The 19,664-nt window shown below is 36.9% G+C and overlaps 1 protein-coding gene across 1 annotated transcript; it reads right to left on the bottom strand.

The window, feature by feature from the left end:
• Positions 1–5,933: 5,933 nt before the first annotated feature.
• On the bottom strand, positions 5,934–19,051 carry LOC137997557 (dolichyl-diphosphooligosaccharide--protein glycosyltransferase 48 kDa subunit-like). Its single transcript, XM_068843621.1, has 12 exons — positions 18,869–19,051; positions 16,750–16,860; positions 16,350–16,436; positions 15,884–15,987; positions 14,750–14,844; positions 14,215–14,308; positions 13,233–13,336; positions 11,418–11,462; positions 10,920–11,067; positions 8,224–8,347; positions 7,992–8,098; positions 5,934–6,198 (listed from the first exon to the last, which is right to left on the bottom strand). Exons 1-12 carry the CDS (start codon positions 19,032–19,034, stop codon positions 6,043–6,045), a joined length of 1,341 nt encoding a protein of 446 aa, XP_068699722.1. The 5' UTR covers positions 19,035–19,051; the 3' UTR covers positions 5,934–6,042.
• Positions 19,052–19,664: the final 613 nt, after the last annotated feature.

The raw sequence follows: 19,664 nt of genomic DNA, 5'->3' as shown, positions 1-19,664 counted from the left end.
GAGTGGAGGGGAATCTGCACCGTGAGTAGTTGTAACCAATTGCCCCGTTCCTCCTTTACGGTGCCATTTGACACTCTTTGTGCACGGCAGTCAAGTGCAAGTCCGGGTTCACCATACTAAATTCTCAAACTGAGACTTTATAGAGAGGGCACTTCAGCTCAGCAATGCGTGGAAGGTTCCACCTGCAACAAAGGAAATCTGAGAGGTCTGCATGCGGGCTGCAGTTTTACGGGAGCCCAGGTGCGAGCTGACCTTGTAGTTTTAACCTGAATTCCTGGTTTTTCGGGGGCTTGGTCTATTTTGCCCATTGTTATGGGCCATGACTAGGCGCAAAGAACTAGTAGCTCTTGTTTAAGGTGAAAGTTTGATAGACATGAACTATTATTTTGAAAGTGTAATGTAGGCATGTGCAATGGAATTGAATATGTTACAAACTGATTGGCTAAGGTGACAATCTCAGTGAGAAGCTTTCAAAGTAATCCAGACATTGGAAGACGATTTATTGATAGCTTGGGAGTCAGATATACGATTCTCGAATAATTGGCAATCTTCAAGTCATGGGCTCTAGGCCCTCAAGCATCAGTGTACCAGTTTTGTCGTTCACTTGTGACAAAGTAGTGATTCTCTATCCATTATAAACTGATGAATGATCCCTGGAGTCAATATATAGTTTAAACAGGGTTGGGTTGATTAATCCTACATTCTATCAGCTCCTACTAAACGCAACTTACATTTGAGTGTTGGGACCCAGATCTTATTATGGGGTGGAAAGGCTTGACTGGCAAGCGGGTGCTTAGCCAGTGGGACTCTCTTACTCGGATGTTGAGAATTAAGCACCTTCAAATACTTTTACCAGAAAACCATAAGGCTTGAAACGTGGAAACCGCCCCTGTTGTGCTGGGAAACAAGGCTTCTGCACTATTCACATTGCCACGTACCCTATTTGGACACAACACGAGCAAGGGGTTTCCAACTATGGTACTTAGCACTTGAAACATTCAACCATCAGTTGCATGAATATGCGGAAAAAAAATTTTTTTTATTTTTTTTGGGCGGTGAAGGACGTTGCACGGTTCAACCCGTATGGGGTTTCTGCTTTTACAAACCAATTACCTTTTAGCTCTGAAATTTAATTATTATTTTTAATTTGTATACACAGGTGTGTGAGCCATTCTGAGATTTTCAGGAAACATACTGTATCTTCATTTTAATGTGTGGCTAAAGCACGCTTTTCCTTCATAAGCTCTTTTAAAGATTATTATCGTTTAAAGCAAAGATTCACTTTTATGCCTTTTAAGCAAAAATGAGCCACAGACAACATGAATGGCCCTGATGATTGTACATCCTACATGTACTTGTTAGTGTGATAATTTTTATGTAAATACAATCATGTGGTTATTCTATGGATGGGGTGGTGTGTATGTTTTACGTTTCAACCATGTCCTCACCTCAACCCCCCTTCAGGACATCTTTTTCTGGGAAGGTGAGTGAGAAGGTTGATTGATACTTATAACTAGGGGGGTCTGCGTGATTTTTTTTTAATTATTGTAATGTCCAGTTTTTCAAAAAAGTGCTGTACAATGTACATGTAGCTACAGGCGGTCTAGCTTGACAAGTAGCAGAAGTTATAAACTTATATTGTTAGGGTGGCATGGTATCCAGTACGACCAATACTTATTATATGAACAGAAAAATACAGAAACATTAATTCAACTAAATCAGTTGCGAGGAAGTGTCATGCATGTACAGTACCTCTAGATTCCTGTCATCCAAAGTGTTAAAGAGATTAACACTGTATGAAATAAGACTGGCGTTGCTTTCTAGTAGTCTTTGTGAGGGACAGTATCTTGATTTCTAAGAATTCCAGCTAGTTAAGCTGTAGTCTCACAATTCCATCTCTTCCACAGTTCTGGGCCAATTTTTTTTGTGTCTAAGGGGGTGAAGCTACAGTTACCATTGCTAGTCCTAAATTAAGTTTACTGAAATGCGTTGATTTAGGTTTGTTGTATTCATAAGGTTTTCTGCTTGCTTTTGGTTCTACTGGTAGAGAAATTTCAAAATTCGTTTGTAGACAAACTGTAAATAATGCAAAAGCGTTACTTAAAGGGTTGTTCTAGAATTAATTTGTCCCTCTTCTACACTGGTTTATTTCATCTTCATTATTTTGCTCCCTATCATGGCCTTGTAGAGATACATGTAGTTCCCAGATATTACAAGGTAAGTTAGGTGTGGAGACCCCTTTTCTTCCTGAAGGCGTCCTTGTAGGGCAACTGATACAGTTCTTCTTGATGACAAGTGACTTTTAAGTGCTACTGAAGCATAAATTCCTAAGAAGGGTGGGGTACCAGTTTTTTTTTTTTTGTTGTTGTTGCTAACAACAAGTTCTACCTTTTCCATCACTGATTAAAGTTAAATATTCCATTTTAAATCTATAAATCTTTCCTTTTTGTAATTTGGAGCTGTTACATTCGATAAACTACACGCAGCAGGCAAAGGTATTTTTATTATTTTGATGTCTTTCAAAAGAGACGTGAACTTGTTGTCTTGTAAAGAAATCAGGAAGTGGGACTAAACATTTAATTTTTCATCTACATTCAGACTTAAGTTTAACCTACCACATTCCGACATATTCAGACATATTTACTAGACCATACATAGCTTGCTCATCACAAATGAACATTAGATTAAAGCTTGCGCTACATGATCTACATGTAGATTGGTATAAAACATTTTGAGTTAAGGAGTGTTTTTAATTGCAGCCTTCTGGTTCAAAGAAGTTTGACCATTTTCTGTCAGGCTTTTTGATTATGATCAGACCTTTATGCACTATCATCACCATGATGATAATCAATTTGTAGCTGTTAAACAAGCCTTGTTAAACTTATATAACATTGGGTGTGTTTGATAACAATCATGTTGCATCATGAAGCCAAGGGGTATCACTCATTGATACAAACTGGTTGACCTCTCGACTATTTTTGAGTCTGGGTTCAAGCCAGTGGAAAATTGAGGACCACAGTTTTCAGTGAGAGTGATAAAACCCGACGTCGAGTAAAAATGGAATCATTTAGATTCAGGCAACCAAATGAAGCCATACTTGGGAACCCCCCCTAAAAAGGGCAAAAGTTGTAGCTGCTGCCAAAGATCACGGACTTTAGAGCATTTTTCAAACTGTAACTTCATGCTCCAACATGCTGACTACAATGCAGAATTGTTTTTAAATTTATTTCATTTTCATGTGACATCTCTATCAGACACAGAACTTTTTATTGACATAATATACTTTATTTGTAGTCAATGACTGATATCAGCCTCTATTTTTGTATTCATTTAGTTTTTGATGAATTACAAAAATTGACTGAGCAGTGGTTTGAGTACAAGTAAATATAATGTTACTGTTTTTATCACATACAGGGCAAAATTACTGAATACTGATTGGTTGAGGTGGAGGGATTTGTTTCTTAATCACGAGGGCACTTTTGGTAATCAAGGGGGTTACTTGATTACTTGATTGTGATTGGTAAAAGTTGCTTATCCAGAGCAAGTGAAGTTACAAGAGAATCCTCTTCCAGCTTCTGACTGTAATATTAAATTGCTTTTTATCCATATGTAAAATACAGTTTAGTTAAATTAAGCTCGATTTCTGTTGACAGCATAGATTTATTGAATTGAACTTTAACCAATTGAAAACATGTCAAGTTAATTGTCATTTGTCGCAGCATTGAATGGGCTCACCTCAATAATTTTGCCCTCCATGTGACAACATGTAATTGCACTGTGCCCTTGTGCAATTAAGGAGTAAATTCACTTGTCTTTTCAAAGTTTTCCAAATTGCCCTCGTCGCAAATTTTGTGAAAACTTTTCAACTACGCGTGAAATCAATCCTTAATTGCCCTTGGGCTATGTGATTACATATACAAAATACAAGGTTCATTTGGTGAATACAATATTATTTGGCTTGTACAATCTGCACATTCACTGGCATTTGTTACAGAATAAAGCAATGTGATCAAATTCTGGGAAGGTTTACACTGCATTAGCCTTAAGAAAATAATTGATATAATACTGTTAATTCTCTTGCAGATCAATATATTTATTTCCAAAAGGGGTCAGTCTACCTGGAAAACAAAAAAAATCTGGCAAGGTTTTCTTTGTTTAGCCTGTTTGTAGATTGGCCATTTGAACATTCTTTTTTGTCTGCTGAGGATGACCTCAAACTGGCATACAAGAGATCAATAATATTATTTTACTCTAAGAAGGGGATAAAGAAGAGTATTTACTGGAGTTTTGGGAGTAATAGCATTTAAAACGATTCTTTGGTTTCATCGAGCTTCTATTCAGAGTTTTTCAAAGTTGGTTAAACTGTTGGTCTTTATTTCAGTGCTGTATCCTTGACCATTTTGTGACTTTTAGATTGGTGGTGTCTCTTCAGCTTTTGCAAAGTTTGAGAGGATGATGAAACTCTTATATTGTTTGCTCAAATGAGGGTTGAGGTCAGGTGGTAAAATCTTTAACTTTTATCACCATGTAGGCAATCAACAAATCAGGAATTCATGCTCCTGGCCCCCGTTGTTCGAAGGGTGGATAGCGCCATCCACTGGATAAGTAGCTTATTCTTCGTTTTGTTTGTGTTTATCTTCTGTATAGTGATTTATCCAGTGGATAGTCTTAGGGACCTTTAGATCGGAGGACAAGTACGATTTTTGCCAAAAAAATGTCGGCCTCCAAACCTTGTACACATGCTCAGTACAGAAAACTCATACTCTTAGTCGTCCTCATCTTCCGATCTAAAAGACCCTATTATCCACCTTTTGAACAACTCAGGCCTGGTTTTGACAGTGGGCAAAGTTTCTTTCTGTTTTCAATATCCAATATTCTCTTCCTCCAATATTCCAAAGATATGCCCAGACATGAAAATTTAAATTTCATCACAAAGCTCGCAAGGATTTTGTTGTGACTTTTGCAGTTTCTCTTTGCTTCCAAATGTTTGCGAACACTTTCAATCCTGGACACAAGTGACATGTTTTAACCCATTGACCCGTGGGAGTGAGACTAAACAGATTTTACTGTGTTTAAGGCCAGAAGATTTACTTGTCAACTGGGGTCTTCCTAGGGCATTTGAGGTGTCAATGAGTTAAGGCTGCCTATTACTGGCAAAATCGCAAAACTTCCGATTATTGTTTTTATCCCAATCCTCGTAGGGTTTGTCAAAGTTAATTTTTATCCTGTTGGGTGCAAGCCATTGGAGTGTTACACAAAAATGGGCACAGAGATAACATTTTCTACACAATTATGGTGAAAATTTATGGTACAAAAACAGTGTCAAACTTGTCAAAAAAAATTGCTTTTAAGATGCAATAAAGTACTTCATCTTTTTAAGAGGACCACTTTTCCATAGCAAAGGACTTTTATCATCCAATTACGGTATATTTAACCGAGCTGCAAAGTGGCAAATCCCATGTGAGTGGCTCAGAGGTGAATACATGTAGTAGTAGCATTTGGAGTTTTGAGTAGCCAATCAGAGAATGCCTTTTGCAATAAAGTACTTCATCTTTTTAAGAGGACCACTTTTCCATAGCACAGGACTTTTATCATCCAATTACGGTATATTAACCGAGCTGCAAAGTGGCAAATCCCATGTGAGTGGCTCAGAGGTGAATACATGTAGTAGTAGCATTTGGAGTTTTGAGTAGCCAATCAGAGAATGCCTTGAATCAATGCTATCCACCGTACTGTAAAATACCTCAGAAAGGCTCTAAGGGGAGATGAATTATAATGAAGAATGTTGGAGCTGCAAAAGTGACACTCTTTTCAAAAGTTCGAAACTTTGAAGAAAGCTCAATTTTTCCCACTATTTTTGACATTCCCTGCCACCCCCCTCCCCTCCAAAAAAAATCCCAGTGATAACTTTAAAATAAAATCAAAACAAAGTGTTCAAAGACAACAACACAGCTACATTAATTTTAATTCATTAAAAAAGCACCAATACAAAAATTATAAACGTGCTAAATTGGGGCTTTGACCACCTTGCTTTAAAGCTGGCTATTCAGCTTTGCTCTTTACTTCATCTCTATGATGCAGGAACACTAAACTGAAAATAAACAACCCTAACATCATAGAAAATGCACTTGCATAATAAGGATAGGCCGATGGGATAAAACGTTCGTATTGTGTGTGCTCCTTAGGACGTACAGATACCTGAAAAACAAACAAACAAACAAAAGGGTGAACTTGAAAGCATGTACAGGGCATTTTATTATTTTTATATTCCCCTCAGGGCAAAAATATCCTGTGCTCTCCTGGGAATATTTCTCATTCCAGGCCTCTAGTTTTGATGGAAATCTGTCACGTGGCAGCATCTCGTGGCTTGATATCTTGTGTTTGCTGTAATGCCAGAAAGCATTCTGGTGCTACAGTAGATACAATGAAGTAGTGACATGTGTCGTTATGGTGGACACATTCTGCACATCAGACATGTAATAATTATTGTCAGATGATTGTACCTGAGCTACAAGCAAAATACAAGCATACTGCTGGTACATATAGCACAAGACCAGAACAGAGTCCATACATACATGTAACAGTGGCAGGTTTTTCCTGCAAAATCTTAGAAAAGCAAAAAATATATATACCAGTGTGAAACACTGGAACAAACAACCACTGGAAGTGATACTGGAGAGTTATACAGTACTTTAACTCAAGATTAACATTGAAACATGCTTATTCACAGTGGAACTTAGAAATTTTGAGAATAATCTGGGGTCAATTTGTTGACAATTTTACAAAACTAATGCTTCTGAAGCAAGCATTGCTGTTTGTCACAATTACATGTCATGAACAGAGAACCAGTGGGAGTTAGACAACAGTTTTTAGTCTGCCTAACGCAGACTGGGGGTGTCCTACGTCCTAGGACATTTGAAGTGTCAATGGGTTAATCCTTGCTGCATAAAGTTAGTGTAACCCTTTAACTCCCAGGATGAAACAGTATCAGAGGTGTCAATATGGGCTGGTAGACGGAAGCCAGCTAAAACCGGCAGCTACTTAGCCATCTTCAGCCGGCTACTTTAATTTGTCTCATTTTACCACCAGTCAGGATGAAAAATCTTACACTTGTTAAATTAACATTGAATAAATTTAATTTAAAAGCATTCTTCTCCCCGTTTTGAGTTGAATTGACGGCATATTAAATATTTACGAAGATTAAACAACAAATCATGACAAAACTGCTTGCACCAGATCATTTGTACGAATGCAGTGGATTGCTTGGAACATTTAACTGATTAGATCCTAGTCTCGCACTTAAGGTGGCAAAACAACATGCCATCCGAGAAAGAATATTTTTCTGTCCTCAGTCAAGTGTGCAAAGCTCACTTTCATGGTTGCCTACATGTACTTTCAGTTATAAGCTTTCTACTTTCAAATTTATTGACACCCCTGAGTATGCAAGTTCTACTCACAATTCCAATTATCAGCTGTTGTAGGAGATAACACAAATCCTCAGGATGATGACTTTTAGATCTTGAGAGTGAAAAGGTTTAAGGGCCAGATTGCGGAATTTTTTTTTGTTGGGTCAAAACTGGGTAAAAAATCTAAATGAGTACTGTAGATCACAGGTATAACATTCCTGACAGTCACTGAAATGATAAGAAATATGGCACAAAGAGCTACATGTATTCGCATTTAACTTTTGCCGACTTTGAGAGAACGTCTCCAAACTTGAAAAAAAGAAAAAACAGCCAATTTTTTCAAGTTTCAATCCATTTCCATCCCTGCCATCCTTGGCTGCAAGAAACTAAGAATAGCGTCAGGGCAACAAAACCACAGCATTATTTTTTGGTCTCAGAGTTTTGAATTTTGACTAAAATAGTGTGAAGTCCTCTGCCCCTTTAATGAGCAGATTAAGGTTTTCCTTGGTGATTTTCCTGGGTAGAAAATAAACAGTATAGATCAATGTGTAATTTCAAGCCACACAACTACTGATTTATAATCACCTGAGTTTTGCTATGTAGATAAGTGAAACCAACACGATTATATTCCACCTTGAACTGGAAGACACCATACACATCAGGGAGCTTGAACCTTGCCACAAAGAGACCATCTGCCATACACAGAGAAAACAAAAATGCCAATAATTAATGATGATAATGACAACACAACAAAGACCATGATGATAAAATAATGCAGAGTAAAAAATAGTTTACATGCACTAACAAAATTGCACACCATTTGATTTGTTGAGTGTTATTCTGATGAACGGGTCAATCCTGAAAAATTCTAGCTGAACATCCATTCCGTTGAATGACTCCCAGTTTCCATTTACCAGCTCCTCAATCCTAATACTGTATACCTGCAGACAAGATTAATGTAAAAAATTAATTTCTCCCAGTTGGATAACACAGAGATTTCAAACTATAAATTTTGTTCTGGGAATGGTTTGAGTACAACTTTACTACCATACAAATCACATGCATGCATACATACAGTGACACTGTCATGCAAGTGGGAAACTTGTTGACAGTCAGCTGCTGGTTAACACCAAATTTTTCAGAGGTTGTCCTCTTAGGCACAACTTCTCTTTTGCCTATTTAAACCTAATAATGCTAATCTTTTCATACAAGTCATGTACCTAAACAACTACAAAATTAATTTATCAGTTAAAGTGCGTCAGTTTTTGCATTGAATGCTATTACTTTCTAAAGCTGACCATCATGAGATTGTTACTCCAAAAATAGGTACGCATTGGGTACGCCTGGTAGTGCAGTAAAGTCCATAACTGTCAACTGAGCTGTGTTTTGTTTTCCAGGACGTAATACGTAAAATACTAAACCCAGAAAGATTAAAGAAAATAAATGGGAATTGAGAAACATTGGCTTCCAGGCTGACATGAAAATTAATTCAACTTCTTTTTCACAGCAAATTTTAGCGGGTACTCTGAGCGAATGACAGTTTCCACAAGGAAGGTTCACTGAAGTTAATCCCTGTCCAGAAACATAGGGCCGAAAACTAAGCATGGAACAGATTTGTTAGCCTGCTTTATGCAATCAACTATTGATGCAAAAGTAAATGTCAATCAAGAATTAAAAAATTGCCACCAGTAACAAAATTTGCGACATAAAAAAAAGAAATTTTGTGCCGCGAAATAAAAATTACCATTGGCGAAAAACCTTTTGGGAGAACTTTGCTACGTTCAATTTTTCTATTGTTCGTTTGGCCGCACAAGTAAATCACAAAAATCGAAAGTGACATTGATTTCCACAGCTGCCTGTGGTCAAGTTACCTTGCGCGTTACTAACAACTGGATAAATCTGTGGAAAAATGACGGCAAAACAAGGGATTGTCATTTTGTTTGTTAGTTTTTTTTCTTTCAAGTGTTATAAAAGTTGACAATAAATGTGCGAATTCAACACAAAGATCACAATTGTCCAACTGTTGAGGTTGACCATTCTTTCTGCAAAGTCAAAAATTCACTCTCCCAGACGAGGTTATTTATCACCAGGTAATTCCATTGCTTTGGAAATAGAAACTGCTTTATTATTCATCAGCGTCACAAATTCTTGCTGGTTTTGGGGCTCATTTGTTGAAATTCAAGCACGCTTCCAACAGACCTGTATATTTACATGTTTCACCCAGTTATTTTCCTGTGCGGCTGTTAAATGACATGAGGATTTAAAAAGGCTTTTCAACTTTGTTTTCCCTCTCACGCAGGCAGCTTCCGCTTCTTTACTGTTCATACAGATATAATTTTTGAAAAGAAAAGTGGAGCGAAAAATTGCATGAATAAATTACAAGAGAAGAAAGAGGCTATCAGTGAAATCAACAGACATAGACTAGCTGATATAATCTACATGTTTACCAATCAGCAAAATTAAAGTAGTGTTTCCGAATGTACACTTACACTCGATGACTAAAAGATTTCGACATCATGTGAAAACTAAGTTGTGATTTTATAAAGTTCATCTTTTCTATCACTGGGCAAAATTTCTGAGCACAGCACTGTGGAAATTTCAACACAAACAAGCTGATGAAAGTACATTTTTTGCTGATCGATCGCAATGATAAAGATAACAAGAGTTTTCTACCAGTTGTTTTTCTTTCCGTTGCGAGGAAATTACCGTGGATTCTTTTCAATGCAGGTAGAGAAGTTGACCTGGTCTTTGTGAGTAAGAATAATTATTATGGTTGACTGGTGAAATTTTTTCTTGTTTATTTGACCTGCAGAATGTCTGTGGAATGTGAGTTTGCATGACAATCACTGTAGACATGGAAAGAGTGATTTTGATTTAAGGCATTTAAGAATTTAATTTGACAATAACATACTCAAACAGTTTTTATTCTCTTTTCATCCCAGCTGTTATACATTTTGATACAATGCTACTACTCACAAGGAAACGTTTTCTCCTTCAGCCAATGAATTGCTTTTACTTGTAATAACTTCTAATGATATGGATGAACTACATAGAGCGATTTTCGCACCACCTTGAAAAAGTGTTCGCAGTTTGTTTCACAGACCAATAGTTGGCAAGATTAAAACAAACCTTCTCCTTATTCCTCCCTCAGAAACTCCTAAATATAGGCAGTAAAAAGTTTGATTGCCAATCACATTACTGAATTTTAAATGACGTCAAAGCGAAATGGCGATCGCTTTCCAGAAAGTTCCATGGAGAGATGACATTGTTTGCATCTGCATTTGCTAAGCCAATGAAAATTCGCGCTCATTTGTTTTTGTTCAATAAGCCAATTAAACCTTTGACTCCCAATCAGGCCTAAACCGGCCATACTTTTTTACTCTGTCTAACTCCAGACACTTTTACTTGTCAATGGGGAACCCCCCGGGAGTCAATGGGTTAAATGTTTTGCATTTTTGTTTATGTTCTGTTTTCACATTTATTTTTCAAAGTCATATGAAACACGAGACTTACCACATCCTCCTCGACGGTGTAAGCAACTGGAGGTGCTGCTTCTCCAACACGGTGATGTTTAACCTCTCCAACACGGAGGACACCGTGCTCCTTGAATACCCACTCACTCAATGCAATCGCCAGGTCCTGGTTACCAGATTTTGAATACCTTAAATTAAAAGAAATAATAGTACATTTCTGTTTCTTAACAGTAATAATTATTTTTAGTCACTTTTTCATTTTAGCAATTTCCACACTTCTTGTCTGAAAAAGTACCAGTAACCAACTGACTCCTTGGAGTGAGACTTGATAGATTTTACTCTGTCTAATGCTAGACAATTTTACTTGTCAATGAGCATGGTTCAGGAGTCCATGGGTTATACAAAGTTAATATGGAAGAAACAAGCAACCAAAAAATAATGACATTGTCAAGTCCAAGTTCAAATTCTATAGATTTTACTCTCATGTCAAAAAAACCTCTTTGGTATAAATTATCTTGGAAAACGAAGAGGCACTCACAGTTTTGAGCCAGCTTTGGAACTCTGCACAGACCTGCTGAAGAACCTTTAAAAAAGAAATCAAAGTCAAAGTGAGCCGTGTAGTTCAGTATGAAGATAAAGCAGTGAAGAAAGGGGGATGCTATGATGGGCAATAAGTCAAGTTTGGCATTAATTATTTGAGATCACTTATTGATCTATAGAGTACTAATCAAATATTCCCAAAAATCATTCCTTGGATTTTAAACAAATGTGGCCTACAGCTGTATATCCATGTGGCAAGTCTGAATTTCAGTGGCATTGGGAGGAAAGAAAAAGAAAACCCAAGGCTTTTGGCATTGTAAACAACAATGAAAGAGCAAACCAATTTTGGATCATGCCTTATTTTTCCTAGAAAAGGAAAGAAACTTTATTTGGGTGTATACATGTAGTACTCTAGTGCTGGAGCACTAATTGGGGCACTGCAAACTGAAATCAACAATTTAACGCAAATCAAATTGTTGTTGGTTTTTGAGGAGAGGGGAAAAACGGAGTACACTGTACCTGGAGTAAAACCTTTTGGAGCAGAGTAGAGAACCACGAAACTCAACCCACATATGACATGAGTCTGGGAAATGAACCCAGAGCACATTGGTGGAAAGCAAGTGCCCTCACCACTATGCCAGCCCTGCACCCCAATAGAAAATAGTGCTGTTTTGCTTTCAAAACATTGAAAACCTCTTTTATTGGCCTTTCTTATTTATTATTTATTATTCATTATTACCAAAACCCCAGAGAAAAACTTGCTATGCAGGCCAACTACAAAATGCAACTGCGTAGATGCCCTTTTGTTTTTCAGTACAGAAAAAAAATTAGCTAAGTACACAAGCACAGGGTTCTCCTTATCAGGCGGTAACCAGTAAAATTTATCGCTTGTAAGAGCACTTATTGCCGCCTGCAAATGCTCAGAGGTGGCTTATCCTTTGCAGAACGTCCAACATTAACCAAATGCTTTCCCAGTTTGAAAAGGTCCCCTACCTGTTGTGGTGAAAACTACTAAAAGGGAGAACCCTGCAAGCAGGCTATGGATAATAGGCTGCTTTTAAATACCGGTAGCACTCCTATTGCTATAACTTCACATAGTTGAGCACATTAATTTTAAATCATTGTTGTTTCAGATTTGATAGCACAACATAGCTGTTTGGGGTGATGAAGGGTTGTAGAGTCAATATATCCCTCAAAATGACATGGTTTCTTGGAAGTGTTTGAGCCACCTTAATAAATACAGTGTAATTGAAACATGTACAATGTAAACTTTCTCAAACATGTTCCTCTCTTTTCTGGTTGAATCATCCACCAACCACCCCTAAAATATTAGTTAACTGAGTGCCAGTACTTTTAAAAATTAGGTTAGGTATTTTAAATACATTTATGCCATAACTCATGCAACAGTCTGAACGGTGCAAACCACTTTATTTTGTGAGGTGCTATAGTTTGAGTAGTTCCTTCAATGTTTTAAAAAGTTGTAAGCAGTGTATTGCACATTAGACTGCAAAACAGATGTATTTTTGCACTGGTCGGATGAATGGTCGTCAACCTAAAGGTCTGGAGTGAGCCAGGTGAAAACAAAGAGAACTACTGGAAACTGGGGAAAGACACTAAAAACTCTCACTCTTCGTTTTCACCTTTTGCTTGACAACGATGCACTCGACCAGCACAAAATACCATTGTTTTCCAGTGTAATTGGGCATGTACTCATAATATGTAATTATTGTCGTTTCAATGATGAAATTTGAATAAACAGTTTTAGTCACTAAAAAAAATAAAAATTCAAGCTGCAAGAAACATATTCACATACTCATCACTGAAGAAATCCAGTGAGCCTGAAAACACGACTCGTGCATTATTCCTCGCCTGAAGACCAGCAATCAAAAGAGTGCTTTTGCCAACGGCATGGGGATACTGAAAAAATAACAAAGTATCTTTGAGTGTTAGTTACAAAATAACTGGCTGAACTATCCAGCATATCCTTGTTATTATTGCAATAATGTGAAAAACAAACAAAACTTAACTGGTTTGATAAGATTTGAATCCTAACACAAATTACCGGTAAACCAAAATAGCTTTCCATTAATTTGGACCACGCCCAAGCCTCAGATAAATAGTACCAGTCTGGCCCAAAGATGTGAAACTGTGGCAAATCTCATTTTTGCATGAGCATAAAAGAACAAAGTTTTCAAGATGACAAGGTAAAAATAACTTAAGGTAATTTGAGGCTAGGAGTTATTTCATCATTGCATAACTTTCAAAAATCCTTTGTCCGGATGTCCAAAAGACAAAGTACAGTATTCAACTTTATCATAGGCATCATGTGTTATGTCCTGGAAATAAATGTGGACGTCCTTGGTGGGAAAAATGTGCTGGATTTAAAAAGTGAAAATGTAAGTTAAAATAATGTTCTAAATGTACATGAAGTTCAATTTTTCATTTGACAAATTACATGTTATGTCAGACCAATGCACCATGGTTGCTGCACAGTGTATTCTGCTCAAAAGTGTGATGCATTACAGTAAAAATTCCGCAAAAAAATTGAGAATTTGCACAATATATTATTTAGCTTCAAAGTCTAATACACTACATGTATTTAATGTTGCTGCTCACTTGCTCTGCAAACAGTACTCTAACTTACAAATAGACAAACGGGAACTTCACTTATGGAAGAATTACACCCCAGTTCCATATCACCATTATTAATACAATGTACTATCCATAACCTTGTTTAATATTAGAATTGTGCAAAAGACATGCTTGTAACCTCAAGCAAACCAACATCAAACTACCTCAGAAATCTTTACATCAGGATAGTAGGAATATGCTGTTGACGATGCTGTCAGCACCTCCAAAACCAAAGGATTATCAGGATCAGCAGTCATCCTGTAAAAAAAGCCATGTACCCAAAAGGAACTGCATTGCTTCAGTCATTTCAAAACATTTTCACCACAAAAATATTTGTGGTGTCAACATAAAGACTACGATACATATTAACTGTCATTAGTGCAGAAAACAAACCAAACTTTTTCCAGATTCTCCAAGAAACTAAAGCACTTATGATTTTTGTCCTCTTTCCTGTAAATTAAGGGTGCATTCAATTGACCCTTATTTCCGGAATAAGAATACGTGGAGTAATGATTTAAAGCAGTATGTCTAGCATTTTGAAGCAACAAGGATAATAAAGATAAGTTTAAAATGCCATTATAAGCAGGTGTTCCACCATTTTAATGTGAATCTCCGAAAATATGGTCAAACGAATGCATCCTAAGTATTTTGTTAGGGGGGTGGGGGGGGGGGGGGTGGAAGAGCTTTCCTTAAACTTACCCAACGCCTTGATAAAGAAGAGGATTTGTGATTGGATGGCCTGTTATGGTGTTGGCTTTGATAACATTTGAAGGTTCTGCAACTATTAGAGTATGCTGTGAAAAACAGTGAAAACATTTTTTTTGAGTTCTACTATAAAAGCAATCGGTAATCATTATTCCTGTCAAGACTGCCACTATCCTTACCTTGAAATTTAGTTACATTTACTTTTTTGCTATACATGTAAATACAGGGCATACAGGGTGCAAATAAATTCAATTTCCCTGTATCCAGGATGTACTAGCCTGAAAGTCATTTTCACTGGCCCAAAGAAATTTCTTATGAGCACACACTTCCCCAAAAAACTTTCGCTAGCCTGTCAGGCAAGTGAAAAAATCCACTAGCCTCAAGCTACATGTAGTAAGGGATCTTTTCTTTGCAAGCTGAACATGTAAATTAATAATTATTTCTTTCTTATTTTATGTCATACTGTTGGTAACAAACACAATTCGATTTGTGATGAAGCCACCTGAATTTCGATCCGATGCAGAGATGCAGCGCTATGGAATAATATTGTAGACGCGAATGGCAAATCTTAACCAACCAAGTTGAAAGACAATGCAGGTTCTTAAATGCTACAGTAATTTTCACTCTACATCAATTTCCACTACAGATTTAGCGACTATGATTAGGTATATTTTTATCTACATTTTTCACATATACCGGTACCGGTAATTGTAATTACATGTACTGTCGTCAGTTCTTAGTTCTTTTAGACTTGAACTTTTAGTTTATGCGAATCATAGTACATGTACGTAATTTTTCGGGAATTTCATTTATAATTCTATTTAAGTGTCATTTTGTAGATACAAGACCCCAAGCTTCATAGCCTGCCCACCCACCCAGTGATCAACTACAAAACCAAACCAACAGCTTGATTAAGGTCACAATGTCATCTTAAAGTATACATGTGAAATAGTTATCCTCTTGGTCAATCACAAAAATAAAATTATTATTACCAGTATTATTGCTATTGTTATTGTTATTGCTATTATTATTATTATCATCAACATCAACATCAGCACAACAGCTTGAGAAACCTGACCACTATAGAGTGGCATGCAAATGAATAAATAATTGCATATTATATATTACCTGATCCAAGTCCGAGACATCATGGTTAATGTGGTCAATCACAGAAGTCTTCTCCTCGTCAAATTCCACACCACATTCACTTCCGAGTTCACGGATTGGGTCACCTACAGTCAAAATCGTATGCTTTACATTGTAACTTTTGTACAAATGTAAATTGTAACATTTCAATTCTGTAATAAAATTAATGGAGGAGTCGAGACTTCGTTCAAGATCTGGAGAGACAATTGTGCCACCTCAAACAGCTGACCCTATTTTGCACAAGCCATTATGCTGTCTATTGTGGTTACCACCCCACTTATTCATGAAGATCCTTCTTTTCTTCCACTGTTCTGTCATACAGAAAAAGAAAACATCTAAAATAAATGTAGGCGGTCAATGAAAGAAATAGATTTCTTTTTTAAATTATAAAATTGACCTTGCCAGGCAGTGAGGAGGGTTTGAATCTGATCTTTAATGACTAACTTACCAATAGAAGAGCTTGCAGCAACCAAAACATTTCCTCCTCCATCAATGAAGTCAGTAATAGCACGCACATTCAATGAACCACCAAATTCTAAAATCAGAAAAAAAAATTGTGTTGCATGTAAACAAGTACATGTAAGTGTAAGAAATAGGAACATCAATAACAAAACAACACTGATCTTATCTCAAAGTGGGTTGACTAATAATTAAGCAACAAAAAATTATAATACCACGCATTGGCCTGGGGTGACCTGTATAAGAATACACCGTGCCCACTGTATTCAAGAACCCAGGAAATGTTTTTAATACAGATCTCTCAGGCAGTGAATAACAATAAATTTTATTATTGCTGTTTTTGATCGTCTATGTCAGTAACAACATTATTGACAGACAGCAAAACTGACCTTCAACAGATGGTGAAAAGATGATAAGATGCTGGTACAAGAATTCTCCATACTTCACAAGACTAAGGCTGGCATCATCAGCAGAGCGGAAAACAAGCTCAAATCCCCTTTCTATATTTAAAAATGTATAAGATGGAGATCAAATATAGTCTCAAACAGATCTGTTTTATTATAAAATAGTCCTTCATTCCCCAGGTAGCTGGAAGAACACCATTTTTTTTTTTGTTGGTTTAACCAATAATTGATTCCTAGGAGTGAGACAGCGTGTGTTCGATTTACCGTATTCCGGAATAGGAATACATGGAATAGAAGTTAGAAATCCTTCGTTTTTATGTACATTTACAAAGAAATTGTCCAAAAACCTGCTAAAATGTTATCTTTGTTATCCTTGTTGCTTCAAAATGTGAAACATACCGTTTTAAATCATCACTCTACGTATTCCTATTCCGGAATGCACCCTTAAAAGGGGAACTGTCATGATACAATTGCTGTTTTTAGGTCAAAGCTGAATAAAAACCTAAAGTAACACTGTAGCTCGCACATACAACATTTCTGATAACCCACTAAGATCTGAAATGCATTTATGGTGCAAAGAGCTATACATATTTAATTTTTGGCAACTTTCTGAAGACCTGTCTCCAAACGTAAAAAAAAAATGGCCAGTTTTTTCAAGTTTCAGTCCATGTCTATCCCCTCCATCCTTGCGTGCAAACAACAAAGAATAGTTCAATGCACTTTTGTGGTTATTGACCATTTTCACATTCCTTATAATACAGTTTGTTTGCCTCCCAAATTTTGCATAAGTCATTGTTTTCAAATGCTCTTGGGAATATGCAGTGTCCCAAGAGCATTTTGAAAACAATAGCTTAAAGGGGCCAGGTCACGCAATTTTAGGCAATTTCAGCACTGATCGAATGGCCATAGAATTAACTAAAATATCAAAATAACTGTTCAAAACTATATAAGAACTCTAACAAAACACAGGGAAGCCAAGAAGGGACATGGATGGACAAAACTGGACAGGATTAAAATGGATTGACTTTGGGTAAAATTTGAAAAACATTGGCCCACCTTTTTTCAAATTTATATCAGTCTATATCAAAACGTCATTTACAAAGCTAGAAAATCACTCTCAGTTGTTATGTGGCCGTGATTTTGCAAATGAAAGACTCTTGCTCTGCCAATTTGACATTTGGAGCTCATAATTAACAAACTTAAACAAAATTACCTAAAATAGTGTGACCTAGCCCCTTTAAGCAAAATTTGGGGGGCAAACAAAGTGTATCATAGGGAATGTGAAAATGGTCAATTGGCAACAAAACTAGAGCGTTATTTTTGGTCTTCTTTGATGCAAATATGTCTTTGTGTTTAAACCAAGTTTGACGAATGGCATGACACTGCCCCTTTAACTGCAACATGTTTCACTCTGTCTTACACCAGACTATTTCAACTCATCAACTAGGAGCACCTGAGGATTGAATGGGTTAAAATCTTTCAAACTAGTTCAATAATTTTAGTTTTTCTTCATCCAAGACTCATTATCATGATATGAAACAAAGAAAAACCAAACACTGGTTTTTAAAAATTGTGAACTAGAAAAAAATTGAACCACCACATTTCCATATACATCAAAAGATATTGCTTCCAAACTTTCTGTTTACTTTGCAACAGAACACAAAACTACGATTCTTCTTTGACTTAAACATGGCACAAACGAAAAACTGCAACATTTTATCAGAATGTCAAAATTCAACTACACTACGCTTTGTCAATGCTGCCTCCTCTTAACATTTATACTTGTGTTGCTATCTAAACCCACAACCGCAAAGTGTTCAAAATTACCGTATATGATTAGTACTTCTTGTCTTAATTTTTTTTACGATCCTATTTTAGTTTTTTTTGCTTCATGTACAACAACTAAGAATCAAAGCTTTAGGTTAAATAACGCTTTCGTGTGTTCAAGTAAGCTTTCTCATGCAAAAGCGAAGTCTTCTACCCAAACAGGCAACAGAACCCAACGAAAATTACACGATAATAGCATTGAAATCAACCCAATCTTCTTTCTCATGTGAGCTACAGTAGGTTTTCACTAGCAAATTTGGCACAAATGCACCATTACCTTTCAGCGAATTAAAAAAGATAGAGTGAGTTTCCTTTGTGTTTGCGTTGTCGAGAAGGACAAGAGTTTTTCCTCCTGCTTCGGTGAAATGAAAGCAACCAAGAAAAACAACTAAAGCAGAAGCGAAAAACGCGAAAGATCGACACGTGTCGCGTGCAACCACCATGTTGGAGGAAGAGAAGAACGAATGCCTCGTTTTCGTGTTCATTGAATCCTTGTCACAGAATTACACGCGTGGTATCACGCATCACGCGTGTGACAGCCAGGCAAGTCGTGGCTAATGAACGGAATAACATCCTCCTGGTAAAATTGGCTATGCCATGTCGATGAGGCCTAACAGGACCGAACCAGCTGTCCATGGCTGCCCGTGAACCAGGTAAAATGGTTGTGCGCATGAGTGACGTAATGGCCACACCGAGTTTGGTGTTATGATGTGTTCACCTTGCTTTTAATGCTGTGTGGAGAAACAAAGAGTTTTCAAGAAAGCAACAATAGAGGTGACAAAAACTAATTAAGACCCAGCTTATCGCTGCTGACATATTCATTTAAGGTCGGCTTTAAATCTTTGATCAACAGTGTCTCCTTTATTTTACAGTGAGTGTGGGATTGCCCTTTTTACTAAAATTTCAAAATGATCCCATTTTAAACTATGACCAAGAGAAAATGAGGGGACAGAGAGGGAGGCTCAAGGCGTTGGCCGGGATATGTTATGTCCACGAAAGTTATTTTTAGACGAGCGGAAGTCTTTGTTCTAGCGAAAGTCTGTCTTCTGAGACGTCCGCATGCAGTCTTGCCT

The sequence above is a fragment of the Montipora foliosa genome, chromosome 3, assembly GCF_036669935.1.
Source record: "Montipora foliosa isolate CH-2021 chromosome 3, ASM3666993v2, whole genome shotgun sequence".
NCBI classification, from domain to species: domain Eukaryota; kingdom Metazoa; phylum Cnidaria; class Anthozoa; order Scleractinia; family Acroporidae; genus Montipora; species Montipora foliosa.
This window is presented reverse-complemented; position numbering and strand designations above follow the sequence as displayed.

Excerpts from the sequence above, each read along its gene's own strand:
- LOC137997557 (XM_068843621.1), bottom strand. The coding sequence starts at position 19,034 with ATGGTGGTTGCACGCGACACGTGTCGATCTTTCGCGTTTTTCGCTTCT. Across the intron at positions 14,845-15,883 it reads ATGTCTCGGACTTGGATCAG|CATACTCTAATAGTTGCAGA; the intron begins GTAATATATAAT and ends TGTTTTTCACAG. Across the intron at positions 8,348-10,919 it reads ACACCGTCGAGGAGGATGTG|GTATACAGTATTAGGATTGA; the intron begins GTAAGTCTCGTG and ends TCTTGTCTGCAG.